The sequence below is a fragment of the Myxine glutinosa genome, chromosome 5 (assembly GCF_964187855.1).
Source record: "Myxine glutinosa chromosome 5, kmMyxGlut1.1, whole genome shotgun sequence".
Lineage (NCBI taxonomy): Eukaryota > Metazoa > Chordata > Myxini > Myxiniformes > Myxinidae > Myxine > Myxine glutinosa.
Window position 1 is genome coordinate 17919190 of NC_136265.1, and position 23442 is coordinate 17942631.

At 43.4% G+C, this 23442-nt stretch overlaps 2 protein-coding genes across 4 annotated transcripts in view; both read right to left on the minus strand.

Moving 5' to 3' along the window:
• LOC137427898 (guanylyl cyclase C) overlaps nt 1-8843 on the minus strand; it is a 219445-nt gene extending 210602 nt beyond the window's left edge. The window contains exon 1 of one of the 3 annotated variants that reach the window (XM_078777647.1): nt 8762-8843. Coding sequence is in view for 1 of the 3 variants with exons in the window: in XM_068117705.2 (XP_067973806.2) it covers nt 8226-8412 (187 nt within the window). In the remaining 2 variants the exon portion in view is untranslated. Of the gene's footprint in view, nt 1-8225; nt 8522-8761 lie in introns of those variants that run through there. The other 2 variants (XM_078777646.1, XM_068117705.2) reach the window with 2 other exon arrangements.
• Nucleotides 8844-17118: 8275 nt separating this feature from the next.
• The window catches only part of LOC144892086 (uncharacterized), a 42268-nt gene continuing 35944 nt past the window's right edge, over nt 17119-23442 (minus strand). The window contains exons 3-7 of the mRNA XM_078777255.1: nt 19660-19721; nt 19523-19572; nt 18968-19076; nt 18466-18860; nt 17119-17241 (exon numbers count right to left, since the gene is read on the minus strand). Of these exons, the coding sequence (XP_078633381.1) occupies nt 17119-17241; nt 18466-18860; nt 18968-19076; nt 19523-19572; nt 19660-19721 (739 nt within the window). The remainder of the gene's footprint in view (nt 17242-18465; nt 18861-18967; nt 19077-19522; nt 19573-19659; nt 19722-23442) is intronic.

Below are 23442 nucleotides of genomic sequence, written 5' to 3' on the forward strand. Positions count from 1 at the left end.
CGAGGCTCGTGAGAGAGCGAACATTAATCACACAGAAAGACAAACAGACACATAAAACAAATAACATCGGGAGCGGTAGACAAGATGGGGAGAGAGAGGGGGAAGGACACAAACACAACATTTGAGAGCAGGGACCGAGAGACATGGAGACATCGAGAGATCTGTGGGAGGGAGAGGGCTTTGGGGGGGAGGCATGTGAAGGGGGGGGAGGCATGTGAAGGGGGGGAGGCATGTGAAGGGGGGGGGGGTGGGAGAGGTATAAACATATGGACACTGCCAGGAATTCCAGGAAATAAGTTGGAATTTCAAACAAGGTGGATCTGGGGTGAATTAGTGGGGGTAGAAAAGATCAAGGTTATGGATGGGGGAAGATAAGAGATGGTGGTGAACAGCTGTTTTAAAGACCTGGAGGGAGGAGAGGGATTGAAGGGAGTGTGGGAGTTTGTTCCACAGGCGGGAGAAAAGAGGAATGAAAGAGTGAAGGTGAGCGGAGAGCCGAGATTTCGGCAGTTTAACCATCAGAGGGTTGCTGGCAGATCTTGTGCGACCTGTAGGAATATTTGGGGGACAGAGCACAGAGAGAGCTGGGGGAGCAAGGCCGAAGAGGAGTCGGTCGAAGACAGAAAGACCACCTACCTGCCTGCGGTGAGTGAGTGAAAGGCCCTCAGAGATAGCTTCATCGCGGGAGATTCCAATGATTTTGAAAGCTTTGGATTCAACAGCGTGAAGCCGAGCCAGGTGTGAGGCAGGAGCACCAGCCCATAGGGGAGAACTTGTTCCCTGAAGAAGGCCTTTTTCACAATATAACTGTGCAATTTACATTATTTTCCCGTTTTTGCTCACCTAAACTTATTTTTTCACCTCGAGCAGTTTACTGCTTACCTTTGTACCATTTCAGGTTATTCACTAGACATTAAACTGTGTAAATTTCAATAAAAACTGGAAAAATTGAGGTGTTCTAAAACTTTAGACCGGAAGTGTATATTGTTCCAAGTTTCAGCTAGTTTCAATGTATGGCCTTTGAGATATAAGCGCCAACCCATTTTCGGTGGGTGGGCGGACGGACGGACAGACACCAACGTGAATTTGAGGGTTTTCCTAATAAAACCCAAGAATGCGGAAACGGCCGTTGCTGAAATTTGGAACATATTACCTCAATGTACAAAGTATTTACTTCTGAAATTTGCAGCCAATTTCATCCAGTAGAAGCCGAGAAACGCATTTTCAATCCCCATGTTAAAGTTGCATACAGAGAAACGATCCCTTATATAAAGGGAGGGGTGCCTTGTGCCTCCCTTGATTAATGAACAGCGCTTCAGAGGCCTAGACTGTGTTACGAGTAAGAGGGCTTCTCCGTATTTCCGCAGTTGCCAAGCATATGTTGCTTTATAGTCGACTGCAAAAAATCCAGAGGAATTCCCATGTTTTATTGTCTTGTTCCACCTTGGAAAAAGAGCATGTTAAGGAGTATAGAAAGCAGCTTGAGCATCGTCCCACATTATCGCATAATTTTTCAAAGGCCACTTCTAAAAGCAAAAGTAATAACAACAACAAAAATCATGATATGATAATAATAACATTATTATAAATTAATAATAGTAATAATAATTGGCAGTATAAATGTATGTTTGTTTACATGATTGGAGGATGCCATCTGGTGGCTGTAGTGGTTTGAGAATCGGTGAGCTTGAAATGCTGGCAGACATTTTCATTTTCGGATAAGACGAGCAACACCACAAACTCAACTGAGAAATGAGGGTTAAACAAGGAATGTTTCGAGAAACGTTCCATTCCTTTCTACATTCTTAATAACCTGTTGCCAATTATACTGCTGTCCCAGTTTTGTTGTGCTTTCAGAATGATGTATCATGTCACATGATCAAATTCCTCAGCATAAATTATTGAGGGAGGCGTGTGATTTTAATGTGTCGCAGTATTAGATTATCTATATATATATAGTCACGTGAAAAAGTAAGTACACCCCATGTAAAGTTTTGACTTTTTCAACATATTTCAACATACGGCTATTTGATCTTCATTTCAACAATATTGATAGATAAAGGTGATATAATATAACAAATATCATGAAACATTTACATTTTGTAGTCCATTGTATAATTTAAATAAACATAAATGCAAATTTCGCATGTGGAAAAAGTAAGTACACCCTTGGCTCTAACAGGTGGTATTGCCCCCTTTGGCAGAAACAACCTCAAGTAGGCGTTTCTTATACCTGTCTACCAGTCTCTGACATCGACTGGGAGAAATTTTTGCCCACTCCTCCAATGAAAGTCTTCTTTCAGCTGTGCGATGTTTGAGGGGTTTCTTGCATGCCCAGCTCGTTTCAAATCCCCCCACAACATCTCGATTGGATTTAGATCCCGGCTTTGACTTGGCCATTCCAGAACCCTCCATTTCTTTCTTTTCAGCCATTCCTTGGTGGATTTACTGGTATGTTTAGGGTCATTGTCATGTTGCAAGGTCCACCTTCGGTTGAGCTTCAACTTTCCGACAGATGGCCTCACATTATCTTCAAGCACCTTCTGGTACAATGAAGAATTAATAGTGGATTCTATGATGGTGAGCTGCCCAGGCCCTGATGCAGCAAAGCCACCCCAAACCATAATATTTCCACCACCATGCTTTACAGTTGGTATCAGGTTCTTGTGGTCAAATGCTGTCTTTGGTTTTCGCCAAACATGTCTTCTGGTACTGTGGCCAAATAGCTCCACCTTTGACTCATCTGTCCAGAGCACATTGTTCCAGAAGTGCTGGTCTTTGCCTCGGTGTTCATTGGCAAACTTTAGTCTTGCCCTGATGTTCTTTCTGGACAGGAAAGGTTTCCTCCTGGCACACCTCACATGCAGATCAAACTTGTGCAGCCTCTTTCTAACGGTAGACTCATGCACTTTGACATCAACAGTGGCAAGAGCTACCTGCAGGTCGCGTGATGACATTCTGGGGGTCCTTAGAGATTTATTTCAGCATCTTGCGGTCTGCTCTCGGGCTGAACTTGCTGGGGCGGCCTGGCCTGAACAAGTTGGCAGTTGTTTGGAATCTTCTCCACTTGTAGATGATCTTCCGGACAGTCGAATGATTGATTTCAAATTGTTTGGAGTGTTTTATAAATCCCTTCCCAGACTCCTAGGGATCTATAACCTTCTTTCTGAAGGCCTCAGAGAGCTCTTTTGATCTCGTCATGGTGACGCCACACACTTCAACAACAAAGAGCAAACCAAACTAAATGTCTGAGGTTTAAATAAGACAGGTTCCTCCAAGATCCTCTCTAACGATGTTCAAATCATTTGCACCTGAGCTGCTGCACCTGATTCTAATTTTAGGTATTTGAAGTAGTGATAAATGTAGGGGTGTACTTACTTTTTCCTCATGCAAAATTTGCATTTATGTTTATTTAAATTATACAATGGACTACAAAATGTAAATGTTTCATGATATTTGTTATATTATATCACCTTTATCTATCAATATTGTTGAAATGAAGATCAAATGTTGTATGTTGTATGTTGAAATATGTTGTTGAAATATGTTGAAAAAGTCAAAACTTTACATGGGGTGTACTTACTTTTTCACGTGACTGTATATACAAAATAAAGTTTTTGTTTGTTTGTTTGTTTGTCTGCACGCGCTAATCTCCTGCACGGTGAAAGACAGGAGGAAACCTCTAATACAAAAAATGTCCGGACGGGCCCCTGGAAGGTTATCGGCTCGGTGGCGAGGCCGGTCGAGGCCCACCTCGGCCGGGCTGGGCCCATTTCTCAATTAAAGGCTGAGCTGAATTATAGTAGTCAATCTTCTACGGCCACGAGTAAAAGCTGAATTATAGTAGTAAATTCATTCAAAAACAACCCAGGCAACGCCGGGTGCTTTCGGCTAGTCCCATATCAAGTAAACGGGGGTGAAGAACCCTAAATATCTTATTACACTGGAGACTTGAAAGGAGGAGGGATTGTGTTTGGGTGGAGGGGTGGGGAGGTAAACGAGGGTAGAAAAGATCATGGTTTTACATTGGGGGTGATCTGAGGTGGTGGTGAACAGCTCTCTTGAATATCTAGAGAGAAGCTTTGTGTGGGGGATGGGGTTATGCAATCACTTCTGTGTGTCTGTCTGTTTACCTGTCTGTCCGGGGCCGGAACTTTTTTTATGCCTCCACCCACGAAGGTGGCTGGAGGCATTTTGTTTTCGGGTTGTCCATCCGTACGTACGTCCATCCATCCATACAGGCTAAACCTCGTTTTTCTCAGCAACCACATGGCTGATTGAGACTAAACTTTCTGGGTAGGAGCGACACCCATGCAGAATGTTTTTATGACAATTGTGACGTCAAAGGTCACATGGTATGGCAGCCATCTTGGATTAAACGCAAATATAAAAAAAATGATTTCTCGGAAATAGCTGAATGGGAAAATTTGAAACTTGGCACATTGTTAAGTACTCACAATAGGGAACAAAAGCATTATAATGATATCATAGGTGAAGTGGTATACTAGCCAAAAATGTTTTAATCTAATTCCTTATCCGACAAAATCTGAAATTGCATGCCCATTTGTATTGAAATATTAAATTTATGACATCATAGGTCACATGGTTTGGCAGCCATATTGGATTGAACCTAAAACCTTAAAAAACATTTTCTCCCAAACCACCAAATCGAATGACTCGAAACTTTACATGTCATTGACTAGGCATGGTGATTAAAAGTTGATGACGAAAATATTATTGATCACATGGTGTGGCAGCCATATTGCATTGAAGGAAAATAATAAAAAATCATATCTCTTAAACTGCTTTTCCTATCGATGCTAAATCTTACAAATATCATCTAACACCATTGTTGCATATTGTTTGAAAATGATGATGTCGTAGGTCACGTGGTTTGGCATCCATCTTGAATAGAACCCAACCTTATCTGATCAACATGAAACTTCACAAATATGATCCTCTACCCATACATATGCAGAGTGTATATATTTTAAAGGTCATATGTCATGTGGTATGGCAGAAATATTCGCTTGAAAGCCAATATTTTAAAAAATCCCTTCTCTGAAACCGCTTCACCGATTGATGTGAAACCTGTCATGGCTGGTGAAAATGTGATACTTGAAAACAGCTGAAGGGGTTTTAATCAAATTTGTTTATTTTTAGGACATCTACCCATTGAGGGATTATGCGACAGGCATATTGGCGACAGTCGCATTGCTCTAGTTTACCATTTGAGCTATTGTCAAATTTTCACCAAAGCTTTACTATGATAATATGGAGAAGACAAATTAATATCGAGAAGACTCATTTTGTCAAAAGGTCAAAAGGTTAGAGGTCAGCATCACCTAAAATCATCAATTTTCATCCAATTGACCTGAAATTTAAATTTACCATTTGAATTTTACCAAATTTTCAACTAAACTTTATTATGAGCATATAGAGAAGACAAATTAATAATTTTCTCAAAAGGTCGAAGGTCAGCATCATATAAATTCATCAATTTTCATCCGTATGACCTGAAATTTCAATTTACATTTGACTTCTGTCTTCAAATTTTCAACAAAGCTTTATTATGATAATACAGAGAAGGCTAATTAATAATTTGGTCAAAAGGGCAAAGGTCAGCACCACATAAAATCGTCAATTTTCATCTGAATGACCTGAAATTTTAAGAATTTCCATATAGGATCACTGAATTGGTTCACCAATCAAAAGCTGGAAGCCGATTGCTTTTATAGATCAAAAGGTCATAGGTCAAGTTTGCATAAAATCACCAATTTCCATACAATTGACCTGAAATTTAAAGAATTTGCAGATTGGATCACTGAATTGGTTCACTAATTAAATGCTAGGAGCAAATGTGTTTTTTGTTTTTTTTAAATAAAAAAGGTCAAAGGTCAAGGCTGCATAAAATCATCAATTTTCATTTTCATTAAACTGGAGTCGTCATGTTTAGCTTATGGAAGAAGAAGACATCTGAATACAAATGGACACGAATGGGCTTTGCATTTTCAGATGTTTTCTCGTTGTTTTTTGTTTTTAAATCTAAATTATCCACAGATTTATTCTGACATCAATCTCAGGCTACAAGCATGTGAGTTTTCAGTTCGAAAACAGCTGAAAACACAAAACAGGGAATCTTTCACAGTAATTGCAGAAGCTAGAACCGCAGGAAAACTAACTTTGTCAATTGAACAGGTGCAACACGTTAACAGGTAAAAATTGACGGAAAGTTTTTGTTTGATGAAATTTCCATTTTTAACGTTCAGGAGGCAAAACTTACCTACGAACCGTATTCAGTTACCTGGAAGTTCCTGATCACTTGTGTCAAATATTCTGTTTTCAATTTTTTTGACGGATTCCGTACTCTTTCTCTATTCTATTCTCTTCTGTTAACTACCATCCTCCTCTCTCTCATGACCTTCAGACAACTGAGATTGTGGATCCACCGTTTAGGATTGAAAGGTTGAAACAACGATGACACACAGTTTCCAGCTGACATTTCGGATGGTCATTGCATCAGGTAGTCAGGAGGCTGAAGGAATTATTCAGATATATCTGTCTCTCTCTAATTGCAGCCCGAACAACAAAAAGCCATCAGAAGGATGAAGCCACACACGCTAAATAAAGCTCGAGCAGACAACTTATGTAACTGCGCGTAATAAAAGTTGTTCCGACACCTGCAGCCCAACACCGACCCATGTTATCACCCACACTGAATGTGCTCATTCACAATCACATCTTGCAATTGCCAGGCAGTGGAGGTGTACACACCTATAACTGTCGAACTGAAGTTTCACCAATGAAACACAAAAAACACCTCCAATCCTCCTCTTTAAATCCCCCAACTTCTTTTCTAAAATTCCTCGAAGTGTTCATTTGCTTTATACCGTGTACTCCTCCCACAGCCCTCGCCCTGTCACAGATCTACCGACGTCCCTGTTCTCTACTGTTGTTGTGCATGTGTGCTTCCCTCTCTCCCCCTTTTGTCTCCTGCTCCCTTCATTGCATGTTTTATGTGTCTGTGCATGTTTTCATGTTCAATGTGTTAGCTCTTACATGAGCCTCGATTATGTATACAAAAAAATAAAAATAATAAACAAACAAAAAGAAAAGTGATATACAAGGACCGTTTTGCGATAGCATCTCATGTGGGATGGCAGGATAGCCTACAGCAGGCATGGGGGGAACTTCCCGCCCGAATCTCAGCACAACTACAAAATTTCGTCCTGGTGTTTCGCAGGCAGAGCCTGGCATCAATGCTCCTCCGACAGATGTTAACCTGGGCATCCCGTCTTCCGACATTAGTTGGTGGAAGACAAGTAGCCGAGCTTTGCTATCGCCGGAACCTTGAACAAATTCCAAAGTTCCTGCCCTAACGACTGCTGGGAAGGCATGGCACACCACCCTGACCAAGAAACTGCTTCTCCTTTTTTTTGTATACCAAGTCGAGGCTCATATAAGAGCTAACAGATAGAACATATAATAGCAGAGAGGGGGGGAGAGAGAGAAGCACAACAACAGTACGTAACAGGGACATCAGGAGATCTGTGGAAGGGAAAGTACTGGGGTGGCGTACATGAGAAAAACTAGAACGGTACTCAGTAGAGAGCATACCTCCACCTGGTTGGCCATATCACTCAATTTTGAAGAATCACTTAAAAAATTAAATAATTCTCATATCCGAATCCACATTCAGATCTTCACCAAAATCGAATCTATTTGTCCTTGTCAGACACCCAACCGGTCCACCAAGTTTCGTCCAAATCCATCCATAACCTTTTGAGATATCCTGCTATGTATCGTTTTTAGCCCTATCTCCCAATGGTGAAGAATCACTTTAAAAATATTTTATAAAATTTTAAATAAATGTCATATCCGAATCCATACTCAGATCTTCACCAAAATCGAATAATTTCGTCCTTGTAACATACGCTACATCTCTGCCCAATATCGTCCGAATCCGTCCACAACTTCTTGAGATATTTTGTTCACAAACAAACAGAGAGGGGTGAAAACATAATCTCCAACCACCTTTGGTGGCGGAGGTAACAAGATGGACACCACAAGAGATGGCCTTAACCTTCTCCCCAACCCTTCCCCCCTCGTCCGCAATTGATGCTAACCACAGTCATAAAGTGTGTTTCAAGGGAGAAGAAGAAGCTTCTTCGGAGAGAGATCCGTCAAAGTTGCTTCGATTCACAAAACCACCACCAGTCACTCACCATTCAACATGTTCTCATTCACCTCATTGATGGCCTCCTCAATAGCAGGTCTCACGAAGTGCATAGACCAATCCGTGTCTTTATCCTGAATAAGAATCACCGCGATACCTGTCTCGTTCACGTACAACGCAAGACCCAGGCCTACTATCAGACCGAAGATCACTGTTTTGACATTCAACTCAGACATGGCGAAAGGGTGACTTGTAAGAAGGACTCAGGCTTCCATTGGAATGCGTAACCACGACAGCAGGAAGCCTTATTTGCGGTGGCCTGGACTCCGAAGGCTCTCACTAGACAGGTGAGCAAAGTTCACGGGGAGTTGACTTGAACAAACTCAAGGGCAAAGTCCACTCTGGCGTTTTGTCTCCATATGCTAATCACCACTTTATATGGCTTTCTACAGCACGTACTGACAAATACAGGAATGGCAACTTCTGTTCAACATGCTAGTTTTGTCGTTTGAGGTTCTCCAAAGATGCAGCTGGACCGTTTAGCGTGCTCCATATATTTACTCCATGCCTCTTTGTGCCGCTTACCTTTGACTCTTTTCAATGCAGTACTCTAGCTCGGCAGTTCAACGTAAGCATCCAGCCACCTCTAGGATAACTCCTCCTTCCGGTCACTATGACAGAGCGAGACGCTAATCTTCACGTCTGTACATCAATGGCTGCCTCTGCATTGGCAATGTGACGGGTCAAGTCAAATTAAAGGGCAATAATACTTCTGTTCACAAAATGTTACAAGTAAGTGACAGGCTTTTTTCTCATGCGCTTCAGCTCGGTTGCCGTGCTACGTCTCCATGTGCTTCACATCGCTTGTTCTGCTCCACTCCATGTGCTTCACATCGCTTGTTCTGCTCCGCTCCATGCACTTCTCGTCGGTTGTTCTGCTCCACTCCATGTGCTTCACATCGCTTGTTCTGCTCCGCTCCATGTGCTTTACATCGCTTGTTCTGCTCCGCTCCATGTGCTTTACATCGGTTGTCCTGCTCCTCTCCATGCGCTTCACGTCGGTTGTCCTGATCTGCTCCATGTGCTTCACGTTGGTTGTCCTGCTCCTCTCCATGCGCTTCACGTTGGTTTTCCTTATCTGCTCCATGTGCTTCACGTTGGTTGTCCTGCTCCTCTCCATGCGCTTCACGTCGGTTGTCCTGCTTCGCCCCATGCACTTCACGTCAGTTGTCCTGCTCCACTCTAAGGGCTTCACATCAGTTGTCCTGCTTCGCCCCATGCACTTCACGTCGGTTGTCCTGCTCTGCTCTTTGTGCTTCATGTCATTTGTCCTGCTCCACTTTATGCACTTCACGTCGGTTGTCCTACTCCACTCTATGAGCTTCATGATGTTTGTCCTGCTCCATTCTATGTGCTTCAAGTCGGTAGTCCTGCTCGACTCCATGCGCTTCACATTGGTTGGCCTGCTCCACTCCATGTGCTTCATGTCGGTTGTCATGGTCCACTCTATGTACCTTACATCGGTTGTTCTGCTCCACTGCATGCGCTTCACGTCAGTTGTCCTGCTTCGCCCCATGCACTTCACGTCAGTTGTCCTGCTCCACTCTAAGGGCTTCACATCAGTTGTCCTTCTCCACTCTATGTGCTTCACGTCGGTTGTCCTGCCCTGCTCCATGCACTTCACGTCGGTTGTTCTGCTCCGCTCCATGCGCTTCACGTCTATAGTCCTGCTCTGCTCCATGCGCTTCACGTCAGTTGTCCTGCTCCGCTCCATGCGCTTCACGTCGGTAGTCCTGATCTGCTCCATCCATGCAAAACAACTTTTCACACACCTGTTGGAGTTGAAATCACGTTTCGCATTTGTGTTAGTGTTGAAAACCACTTTTCACGGTTAAAAAAACCCACTTTTTGCACTTGTGCCAGTGATGCAAAACCACTTTTTGCACTTGAGCTAGTGATGCAAAAGCACTTTTCGCATTCCTATTAGTGTTTAAAAATTTTTTCGCAATTGTGTTGGTGTAGAAAACGACTTTTCGCACTTGTGTTAGTGTTGAAAACCACTTTTCGCACTTGTGTTAGTGTTGAAAACAACTTTCCACACTTGTGTTAGTGATGCAAACCACTTTTCGCACACATTTTAGAGTTGAAACCCACGTTTTGCATTTGTGTTAGTGAGGACAACCCCACTTTTTGCACTTGTGCTAGTGATGCACAACCACTTTCCGCACTTGTGCCAGTGATGCAAAACCACTTTTCGCATTCCTGATGGTGATTAAAACCATTTTTCGCATTTGTGTTGAAAACCACTTTTCGCACACGTGCTCGTGTTGAAAACCACTTTCCAAACTTGTGCTGGTGTTGAAAACCACTTGTTGCACATGTGCTCGTGTTGAAATCCACTTTTTGCACTCCCCTTAGTGCTTAAAAACCACTTTTAGCACTCGTGCTAGCATTGAAAACCACTTTCCGCACTAGGGGTAGTGTTGAAATCCACTTTCCACACATGCAAACCCATTTTCGCACTCATTCTTGTGTTGTAAACCACTTTTTGCACATGTGCTAGTGTTGCGAAATCTTTTTCATCACTCGTGCTCATGTTGCAAAACCACTTTCCGTACTTCTGCTAGTGAATGAAAACCACATCTCGCACTCCTCCTAATTTTGAAAAACCATTTCGTACTCGTGCTCGTGTTGAAAATCCACTTTTTGCACTTTTGCTAGTGATGCAAAACCACTTTTCGCATTCCTGTTAGTGTTGAAAACCACTTTTCGCACTCATGTTAGCCTTTAAAAACCCACTTTTTGCACCTGTGCGAGTGATGCAAAACCACTTTTTGCACTTGTGCTCGTGATGCAGAACCACTTTCTGCACTAGTGCTAGTGATGGAAAACCATTTTTCGCACTCCTGTCAGAGTTGAAAACCACTTTCCGCACTCGTGCTCGTGTTGAAAACCACTTTACGCACTCGTGCTCATGTTGAAAATAATTTTTCGCAGTTGTGCTCATGTGGAAAACCACTTTTCGCACGTGTTGTTGCAAACCACTTTTCGCACTTGTATTGGTGTTGAAAACCACTTTTCGCACTCGCGTTAGTGTTGAAAACCACTTTTCGCACTTGTGTTAGTGTTGAAAACAAGTTTTCGCAGATGTGCGAGCATTGCAAACCACTTTCAACACTTGTGCGAGTGATGCAAAACCAATTTTCGCACACCTGTTAGAGTTGAAAACCACGTTTTGCATTTGTGTTAGTGAGGAAAACCCCACTTTTTGCACTTGTGCTAGTGATGCACAACCACTTTCCGCACTTGTGCCAGTGATGCAAAACCACTTTTCGCATTCCTGATGGTGATTAAAACCATTTTTCGCATTTGTGTTGAAAACCACTTTTCGCACACGTGCTCGTGTTGAAAACCACTTTCCAAACTTGTGCTGGTGTTGAAAACCACTTGTCGCACATGTGCTCGTGTTGAAATCCAGTTTTTGCACTCCCCTTAGTGCTTAAAAACCACTTTTAGCACTCGTGCTAGCATTGAAAACCACTTTCCACACTTGTGCTAGTATTGCAAACCCATTTTCGCACTTGTGTTAGTGTTGAAAACAAGTTTTCGCACATGTGCGAGCATTGAAAACCACTTTCCACACTTGTGCGAGTGATAAAAAACCAATTTTCGCACACCTGTTAGAGTTGAAAACAACGTTTCGCATTTGTGTTAGTGTTGAAAACCACTTTCCGCACTCGTGTTGCATAACCACTTTCCGCACGTGTGCTAGTGATGCAAAACCACTTTCCGCACTTGTGCTGGTGATGCAAAACCACTTTTTGCATTCCTGTTAGTGTTTAAAACAATTTTTCGCAGTTGTGCTAGTGTAGAAAACCACTTTTCGCACTTGTGTTAGTGTTGAAAGCCACTTTGAGCACTTGTGTTAGTGTAGAAAACCACTTTTCGAACTCGTGTTAGTGTTGAAAACCACTTTTCGCACTTGTGCTGGGGATGAAAACCACTTTTCACACTTGTTATTGTTGCAAAACCACTTTCCACACTAATGCTGGCATTGAAAACCACTTTCCGCACTTGAGCTAGTGTTGCAGAACCACTTGCCGTACTTGTGCTGGCGTTAAAAACCACTTTTTCCACTTGTGTTGGCTTGAAAACCACTTTCCGCACTTGAGCTGGTGTTGGAAAATAGATTTCCGCACTTGTGTTGGCATTGAAAACCACATTTTGCACTTCTGTTAGTGTTGCAAAACCACTTTCCACACTTGTGCTGGCATTGAAAACCACTTTTCGCACTCGTGATAGTGTTGCAGAACCAGTTTCCGCACTTTTGCTGGCGTTGAAAACCACTTTTTGCACTTGTGTTATTGTTGCAAAACCACTTTCCACACTTATGCTGGCGTTGAAAACCACTTTCCGCACTTGTGCCAGCGTAGAAAACCACTTTTCGCTTTTGGGTTAGTATAGCAAAACCACTTTCTGCACTTCAGCTGGTGTTGAAAACCACAATTCGCATGTGTTAGTGTTGCAAACCCAATTTCCACACTTGTGCAGGCGTTGAAAACCACTTTTCACACTTGTGTTAGTGTTGCAAAACCATTTTCCGCACTTGCGCTGGCGTTGAAAACCACTTTCCGCACTTGAGCTTATGTTACAGAGCCACTTGCCGCACTTGTGCTGGCGTTGAAAACCACTTTTTGCACTCGTGCTAGTTTTGCAGAACCCGTTTCCGCACTTGTGCTGGCGTTGAAAACCACTTTCCGCCCTTGAGATGGTGTTGCAGAACCACTTTCCACACTTATGCTGGCGTTGAAAAGCACTTTCTGCACTCGTGCCAGTGTTGAAAACCACTTTTGGCATTTAGGTTAGTATAGCAAAACCACTTTCTGCACTTGTGCTCCTGTTGAAAACCACAATTCGCATTTGTGTTAGTGTTGCAAACACAATTTCCACACTTGTGCTGGGGATGAAAATCACTTTTCACACTTGTGTTATTGTTGCAAAACCACTTTACGCACTCGTGCCAGCGTAGAAAACCACTTTCTGCACTTGTGCTCGTGTTGAAAACAACAAATAGCATTAGTGTTAGTGTTGCAAACCCAATTTCCACACTAGTGCTGGCATTGAAAACCACTCTCCGCACTGGTGATAGTGTTGAAAACCACTTTCCGCAATTGGGTTGGTATTGCAAAACCACTTTCCGCACTTGTGCTCGTGTTGAAAAGCACTTTTTGCAATTGTGTTAGTATTGCAAAACCACTTTCCACACTTGTGCTGGTGTTGAAAACCACTTTCCGCAATTGGGTTGGTATTGCAAAACCACTTTCCGCACTTGTGCTCGTGTTGAAAAGCACGTTTTGCTCTTATGCTAGTGTTGAAAACGACTTGCCACACTTGTGTTAGTGTTGAAAACAACTCTCCGCACTCGTTCTCCAGTTGAAAACATATTTTCGCACTTGTGTTCGTGTTGCAAAACCACTTTCCACACTTGTGATGGCATTGAAAACCACTTTTCGTGCTCCTGTTAGTGTTTAAAACTACTTTTACCACTTGTGTTAGTGTTGCAAAACCACTTTCCGCACTTGTGCTGGCGTTGAAAACCACTTTTCACACTTGTGTTAGTGTTGCAAAACCATTTTCCGCACTTGTGCTGGCGTTGAAAACAACTTTCCACACTTGAGTTAGTGTTGCAAAACTACTTGCCGCACTAGGGCTGGCGTTGAAAACCACTTACCGCACTTGTGCTACTGTTGAAAACCACAATTCGCATTTGTGTTGGTGTTACAAACTCAATTTCCACACTCGTGCTGGCATTGAAAACCACTTTCTGTACTCGTGCTAGTGTTGCAAAACCACTTTTCGCCCTCATGTTTGTGTTGCAAAACCACTTTTCGCCCTCATGTTTGTGTTAAAAAACACTTTTTGCACTTGCACTCGTGTTGAAAACCACTTTCCGCGCTCGTGGTATTGTTGTAAACCATTATTCGCAGTTGCGTTATTGTTGCAAAAACCACTTTCCGCACTTGTGCTGGCATTGAAAACCACTTTTCGCATTTGTGTTCGTGTTGCCAAACCAATTTCCACACTTATGCTAGCGTTGAAAACCACTTTCCGCACTCGTGCTGGCATTGAAAACCACTTTTCGCATTTGGGTGAGAACAGCAAAACCACTTTTAGCACTCGTGTTAACATTGAAAACCACTTTTCGCACTTGTGTTGGTGTTGCAAAACCACTTTCCGCACTTGTGTTATTGTTGCAAAACCATTTTCCGCACTTGTGTTGGCTTGAAAACCACTTTCCACACTTGAGCTGGTGTTGGAAAATAGATTTCCGCACTTGTGCTGGCGTTGGAAAATAGATTTCCGCACTTGTGCTGGCGTTGAAAACCACATTTTGCACTTCTGTTAGTGTTGCAAAACCACTTTCAGGTGGTTTTGCAAGTTTGCTACCAGGGAATCTGTTCAGGAGTCATTGGGATTCAGTCCTTTTGAACTTGTGTTTGGACACGCAGTGCGAGGACCATTGAAATTGGTGAAAGAACAGTGGCTACAGGAGGAGTCGCAGTCAACAGTGGTAGAGTCAACAGTGTCAACGGTTAGGCACAGATTGGTAAAGGCTTGTGAAGTTGCGAGAGAAAACTTGAAAGTGACACAGGATAAAATGAAAATGAGACATGACAAGAAATCTCAGATAAGAAATTTCAGTCCGGAGGACCAAGTGTTAGTGTTGCTTCCTGTTCCAGGTCAGCCACTACAGGCTAGGTATTTTGGTCCCTATGCAATCGAAAGGAGGGTTAAAGAAACAGATTACGTGGTGACAACTCCCGACCGATGGAAAAAGCGGCAGCTGTGTCATGTCAACCGACTGAAGAAATATTATGAGAGGAAGCCTGTGAAAAAAATGGTTCCTGTCTCACCTGTCGTGCCTCGATCACAACGGGGTGCAAGAGAATCCAGAGTTAAAACTCTTCACTGATCACAACCCCTTAACCTTCATTCAAAAAATGAAAAATAAAAATCAGAGGTTGATGAGATGGAGTTTGGCTTTGCAGGAGTTCAACTTGGAAATTGAGCATGTAAAGGGCAGGGACAATGTCGTTGCTGATGCTTTATCCAGAGTGAACGAACTTTGAAAATTCCTGTAGGGTGTTTGTAAGTTTTGTTGCTTTCTTCTGGGGAATATTAATTATTATTGCTCATGCGAGTTGATCATTTGGGTGTGAGTTTTACTTTTGTTTGTTAAAAAGGGTTTTTTGCATGAAAAGAAAGTTTTCACTATGTTCCAACTTTCTTTCTTGAGGGTGGGGAGTATTACGGATCCGTCACTTCCGTCATTGTGGTTTTCATCCACTGTAAGCATTGTTGGTTCCATGTACTATTATTGTTATCGTTTAAGTGAAATGGAGATAACTGTTTTCAAAAGGTGAAAAATTAGTGTTTTAAAAGAAACCGGAAACCGGATCGGGAGAAACCGGACGAAGAAGAGGAGGAAGAAAAGTGGAACAAGTGAGGGTGGGAAAAACGGCTGATCGGCTATGAGGTTTCGAACAGACGCTGGCGAACGTGGGTCATGAGTGAACTTTGGTTTTCCCGGGAAAGGGATTCCTGTGACAGAATCGTGATCGCTGTGAGAGATAAACCTGCGTGACAGGTTTTGCGGTTGATTCCGCATTGTTGTTGTTGGAAGAGAATTGTTGTTGGAGAGCAGGTACGCCTCAATTACGGGCCCGCCCGCCATTTCGCCTCGCTTCAGCCATTTCACCGCGCCCAGCCGTTAGCCTGGTTTGCATGTGTAACATGGATTTCGATTGGGAATTTGTGGTTCTCCGTTTGGGAGCCGCTGAAGGTTCATACCCGAAGGTGTGATTTCCCAGTCGCCTTTTGGGTGCACCTTTGTGCCTCTTTGGCAGCGTTGACTGTCAGCCGACCTGGATTCTGGTCTCGATACGGCTTGTTACTTGTGATCACAGGAGCGTGGATCGACTTTGGCTTGGTGCCGGGACAGAGACTTTGGGGAATGTTCTTTTCGCTCACTTGGAGCACAGTGAGTTATTGAGTAAGAAACTGATGGTACCATCATAGGAATTATATGGTATTTTGTTTGTGCAATTGCAAGAATATTGTACTTGTGCTGTTATTCTTGTGTGACATTAATACAATACTTGTTTTTTGGTAACAATCGGTTGGTGTGGTTTCACCATTGGTCATTGACACACATAATAACACATCTTTCTGCCGTGACTCCTTTCGGGGCTCGGAGGTACAGCGTGACCGGGGTTTGGGGAGGAGCATGTAACACACTTTAGGCTTCAATGAGGCCTACTATCATCCTGCCTACCTCAACGCATATCAACGCATCCTAACACTGGAAAGGGGATTATGCTTTACATTTAATAAGAAATAACTCCAACTATACGAGGCTACATGTTGTGGTGTACTAACTATAGGGGGGTTGCTTTTATTCACAAAACCGCAACACGACCCCCCTCTCCGACCAGACTCGCCCCGAGTCGACCTTAAGCGGAGCGACCGGTAGAGTCGGCGTTGAATTTTAACATTTACCATTAGTGTGACACATACATGTAATCCCCCTAACATTTTAACTCTAACCCCATGTGTGCGACATCATTTACACGAGATATGTCCCTCCTAATGCGTTGAGCAGCGAACTAACAGACTCACACCCACAACTGTTCGCGTATTTCCGGAATTTTGAAACTAAACACATAACCGGTGGGCAACATTCTTATATTTACATTTACAAAACTTTAACCTTTATTTACAAACACTATAACCCAGGACCTGGACTCGAGGGAAGAAATGGAGAAAGGAAATGGAGGCACTTGCTGCTGGGGTTATCTTGCTGCTTCTTGTTTTGTGGTGTTCCCTAACAAAAACCGGCTGCCCGAGACCGACATACAAGCCATTTGAAACAAAAGGGGCATCTAAGTTTTCTCCTCCTCAAGATCGAGCCGTTTCTCTGGTGAATAGGGCCACTGACACGTGGTCCAAAGGTGGGTTTCAATGCCACCCAACAGGTGGTCCATGGTTGGCCAGAATGCCACCCACTAAATTTAGGAATTTTTATATCCCGGACGCAGACCCAATTGCGAGCCCACGAATATCAATTGGACGAGCCCCCAATTTCTGTTACGGGGTCCTCCCCTTACCTCCGGTCTCGGGTAGACCTCCGAACCCCGAGAGGCTCCCCGGCAGAAAGATGTGTTATCCTCGGTTGAAATCAAGCAAATAATGAAACCCTCAATGGAACCAGCAAATGAAACAGTCAAATCAATAATGCAACCACACCAGGTTATGAACAAACAATAATATATTAGAAATCACACAAAAAGAGCCATACAACAATGGGGGCAATCACCCCTACTATCATATCTTATGATGGTAACCTTATCAAGCCCCTTAACCCCAAACTCACGGCACCTCCCCAATGTCTCTGCACCCCTCCAAGGCGACGTCCCAATGTCTCTGTGCGCTCCCACGATCAGGGAGTCAAGGCCTGATCAAAGTCAATTGAGGCTTAGGTGATCGAGGTGACCCCGAGGTCACGTTGTTCAGCACCCAGCAATACAGTGGTGGAAAGGAACCTCACAAAGACGCGCTCCGACGTACACGTTTGCGGTTCAATCCGCGAGCCTCCGTATAATTCTCAAGCGCCCTTTCTTGCACAGCCGTCCCTGGCAAACCACCGGGGAAAAATGCCCAGCCGACACGACCAAAACCAGTTCACTGCAGGTTGCTCGCGTGGTGAAGTTGGCGGACGGCTTTCACTCGAACCCGGGCTTTGAGGCCAGGATCCTCCGGAACCTCCGGAACCTATCCTCCTCAATGAGGATACCCGACGACACAGGCTCCACGCACTCCGGCAATATCTCTTATTGCCCGAACTTCCCTTCAAGGACGCAAAGTTCACTCGCACTGTACGTCGACCGCTCGGTCCGGAGCTTCAACAACAACGTCTGTTCACGATCTGCTACCGCCTCTTCTTCCTCGCTCCACCTCTTCCGGTCACGATCCGGATTTCCGGCCACATTTTTACCATGAGCGCTTTTAAATCTTTTAACTACGTCTAATAACCCTTTCCCTTCAACCACAATCACCAGAATACTTAGAACCAACAACAATAATCATAACAACAATCATTAGGGCCGAATCCGTAACAACAGTAATAACACTCTTAATGAAGGTACCATAAAAAAATATCACTTGCATCTCATAAATGATACACATGATGCCACCATCATTCCCCAATACACTCAAATCAATAAACTCACGATATGCCAAACGTGAGTGGAATGTAACAATCCCGAAGTCCGTGCACGCACCCCCCACACTGGGCGAAGGTCGAAATCGTGCGGAACGGCAAGACCAACACAGCAGATATCGGTCGGCGGCTGTGGACGAGGAGTTACGAGGTGAGAGGTCGAGAAGATAGCGGCACTCGGTAATGATCCCCGCAAAACGAGAGTGCAATTCACACCCCCAAGTCCACCAACGATGAAGCCGATATGGAAATCAACGACGATCAACACGATGAGGTCGATATGGGAATCCCAACAACAAAACAAGAAGCACCAGGCGGACGGCCTGCTCGAGGAAAAGTGGCGGATCGGCCTGTAATGGAGGTGCTTGCTTTTCCGCCAACAATAGTTCATGCTTGGTACAAAACCTGAGATGCAGGTTTAATTGCAATTTCAGAATGGGACGATGTCGCAGGCAATCCTTTTCACGGGAAGCCTCAATTCCCTCGCAACCAATACGAGGAAGTCAGCTCACAGCCTCGATGCGACTCACGGCTGTCTCCACTCCAGCCGACTTTTTCCCTCTTCTTCTTCCTCTTCCGGTTTCGGTTTCTTTGCCGAGTTTTTCTTTTTCCTCCACAAACCTTTCTTTTTACCTTTTACTAAAGTCATCTCCATTACACACAGAAATCTTAACAACAATATTACCTGAAACTAAAAATCCTAACAGTATATAATAACAACAAGGGGGGAAGTGACGAATCCGTAACACTTACGTTATTGCCCCTCCCCCTTTCTCCCCAACACCCAGAGGTAAATTTCACTATAGGAAATTTAGGATAGGGAGGAACGGTCAGCGGGTCAGGGATGGTGTTAGTCATTTTGGGGCCCCATGAAAACGCAACAATGGCCCAGTGGGGCCTCCATGAGCCCTGTGAATCTGTCATCACACTAAAATACGCAATTTGGCGTCTGTGGGTCGACAGTCTGTCTGACGTCGATGTATTTGGTCGTTACTCATGCAACACAACCAACTAAACACCCAATCAATCCCCCCCACACCCCCCCTACTCGAACTCCCTCTCATCACCTCCTCCTCCACTTCACCAGGAGTTCCGAAGTTGGGGCGACACAAACTATCTTCGTAAACGTGCACCGTGTAGTGAGTGTCATTACAGTTCACGAATAAAAGGACGCCGTATTATTTTCACACTCGTTTAACCCAACCTGGTTTCAGCTCAACTGAAAAAAATCTGGCAGAACTCCCATGTTTTATTATATTTGTCCACCTTGGAAAAATATGTCAAGGTGTATATTTATCAGCTTGAATGGTGTTCCACCTTATCGTGGCGTTTTTCCAAATGTCGCTTCAAATGAATAACAATAAATAATGATAATAGCGTAATAATAATACTAGAACCCGACTGCAAAGCCGCAATGAGCCGGCGAAGCCAAAGCCTCTTGCCACTATTTTACCCATCACTATGGCATCAGTAGGTTAGGTAGTTGGTAGTAGGTAGGTGTAGTAGGTACCGTACATAGTTCAAAATGACACCATTTGCATTCTGGATGAGATTAAAATTTATAAAATTTCCTTCTTGATTAATTCGGTGAATTCCGTCTCAACTTCGGATATTTTCGGCCGTGAAAAACTATCCACTACGGCCGCGAGATTTCTAAAAAATAATTCTTCGTCAATTTTCGACGCCGTTTTCAGCGTCCGAAATGTGGTAAAAAGCTTTTTTGAAATATTTTTTCAAATGCTCGAATTTCATTGGTAATTGGTGACGATTTTCGTTGAAGATAACCAGGGCCCGTGTGGGCCCGGGGAACGAGGATGGTCTTAAAGTATTTAAATTACAAATTAGAGGTGCATAACATTGTAAATCAAACAAAGACGGGTGAAACAAACTCCTATTGAACTTTTTCGCAATTTTTTATGCATGTTTCCGCATCCGGAAGATGGCGGCCTCCATTGAGTGATTTGGTTTTTGAAATATTTTTTCAAATGCTCGAATTTCATTGGTTCCGGTGTTTGGTGATGATTTTCGTTGAAGATAACCAGGCCCGTGCGGGCCGAGGTTGGTCTTAAAGTATTTTAATTACAAATTAGAGGTGCATAAGATTGTGAATCAAAAAAAGACGGGTGAAACCAACTCCTATTGAACTTTTTTCATTTTGTTATGCATACTTCCGCATCCGCAAGATGGCGGCCTCCATTGAGCGATTTGGTGCGTCAAAGCTTCGAAATTCTCAAGGGATCCAGCAAAATCTGGCTTTTCAACATAATACGTACGCGTTCATTCACAACACCGGCTTCGCCGGCTACTAGTACCGACTGCAAAGCCGCAATGAGCCGGCGAAGCCAAAGCCTCTTGCCACTATTTTACCCATCACCATGGCATCAGTAGGTTAGGTAGTTGGTAGAAGGTAGGTAGGTAGGTAGTTGGTATTAGGTAGGTGTAGTAGGTACCATACCTGGTAAGACTTGGTAAAAGAGAAGAGCAGACAGTCCTCCCCAATACCTGCATACAATAAATGTCACAAGAAGCTTAAGGAAGTAACTATACGATGTGCTAGCTTCAGGCCTATTTTAAGAAATTTTAACTGGGCTTAACATACGTTTTCACAGTATGTGTGTAGTCTTCTAACTTCAGTCGCTGTCAGGACTGGTTCTCTCCGGGCACTGCGGCTTCCTCCACCAGAAGAAGTTAGCTTGCAGTGATTAATTCGGTGAATTCCGTCTCAACTTCGGATATTTCCGGCCGTGAAAAACTATCCGTATTTCTAAACTAAATATGTAAACCGCTTATACCGTATTTCTGGCCGTGAAAAACTATCCCCAATGGCCACGAGATTTCTAAAAAATAATTCTTCGTCAATTGTAGAATATTTGACGCTGTTTTCACCCTCCGAAACACGAAATAAGCTTAAAAATTTTTTTTTTTCAAATGCTCGAATCTCATTGGTTCTGGTGTTTGATGACGATTTTCGTTGAAGATAACGAGGTTGGTCTTAACGTATTTTAATTACTAATTAGAGGTTCATTAGATTGTGAATCAAAGAACGACGGGTGAAACAAACTCCTATTGAACTCTTTGGCAATTGTTTTATGCAAACTTCCGCATCCGGTCGATGGCGGCCACCATTGAGTGATTTCATTTTAGAAATATTTTTGCAAATGCTCGACTCTCATTGGGTCCGGTGTTTGGTGACGTGTTTCGTTGAAGATAAGCAGGCCCGTGCGGGCCGATGTTGGTCTTAAAGTATTTTAATAATACATTGGAGGTGCATAAGATTGTGAATCAAACAATGACGGGTGAAAGAAACTCTGAATGAACGTTTTAAATTTGTTATGCATACTTCCGCATCCGCAAGATGGCGGCCTCCACTGTGCTTCGGAATTCTCGAGCCAAGGCATAATCAGGTTTTCAACATAATACGTACGCGTTCATTGACAACACCGGCTTCGCCGGCTACTAGTACCGACTGCAAAGCCGCAATGAGCCGGCGAAGCCAAAGCCTCTTGCCACTATTTTACCCATCACCATGGCATCAGTAGGTTAGGTAGTTGGTAGTAGGTAGGTAGGTAGTTGGTAGTAGGTAGGTAGTTGGTAGTAGGTAGGTGTAGTAGGTACCGTACCTGGTAAGACTTGGTAAAAGAGAAGAGCAGACAGTCCTCCCCAATACCTGCATACAATAAATGTCACAAGAAGCTTAAGGAAGTAACTATACGATGTGCTAGCTTAAGGCCTATTTTAAGAAATTTTAACTGGGCTTAACATACGTTTTCACAGTATGTGTGTGGTCTTCTAACTTCAGTCGCTGTCAGGGCTGGTTCTCTCCGGGCACTGCGGCTTCCTCCACCAGAAGAAGTTAGCTTGCAGTGATTAATTCGGTGAATTCCGTCTCAACTTCGGATATTTCCGGCTGTGAAAAACTGTCCGTATTTCTAAACTAAATATGTAAACCGCTTATACCGTATTTCTGGCCGTGAAAAACTATCCCCGGCGGCCACGAGATTTCTAAAAAATAATTCTTCGTCAATGTTAGAATATTTCACCCTCCGAAACGTGTAATAACCTTTAAAAAAATATTTTTTCAAATGCTCGAATCTCATTGGTTCTGGTGTTTGGTGACGATTTTCGTTGAAGATAACGAGGTTGGTCTTAACGAATTTTTATTACTAATTAGAGGTACATTAGATTGTGAATCAAAGAACGACGGGTGAAACAAACTCCTATTGAACTCTTTCGCAATTGTTTTATGCAAACTTCCGCATCCGGTCGATGGCGGCCTCCATTGAGTGATTTCATTTTAGAAATATTTTTGCAAATGCTCGACTCTCATTGGGTCCAGTGTTTGGTGACGCGTTTCGTTGAAGATAACCAGGCCCGTGCGGGCCGATGTTGGTCTTAAAGTATTTTAATAATACATTGGAGGTGCATAAGATTGTGAATCAAACAATGACGGGTGAAAGAAACTCCTAATGAACGTTTTCAATTTGTTATGCATACTTCCGCATCCGCAAGATGGCGGCCTCCACTGCGCTTCGGATTCTCGAGCCAAGGCATAATCAGGTTTTCAACATAATACGTACTCGTTTATTGACAACACCGGCTTCGCCGTCTACTAGTACCGACTGCAAAGCCGCAATGAGCCGGCGAGGCCAAAGCCTCTTGCCACTATTTTACCCATCACTATGGCATCAGTAGGTTAGGTAGTTGGTATTAGGTAGGTGTAGTAGGTACCATACCTGGTAAGACTTGGTAAAAGAGAAGAGCAGACAGTCCTCGCCAATGGCAATACCTGCATACAATAAATGTCACAAGAAGCTTAAGGAAGTAACTATACGATGTGCTAGCTTAGGGCCTATTTTAAGAAATTTTAACTGGGCTTAACATACGTTTTCACAGTATGTGTGTCGTCTTCTAACTTCAGTCGCTGTCAGGCGCCAGGGCTGGTTCTCTGACTCTCCGGGCACTGCGGCTTCCTCCACCAGAAGACGTT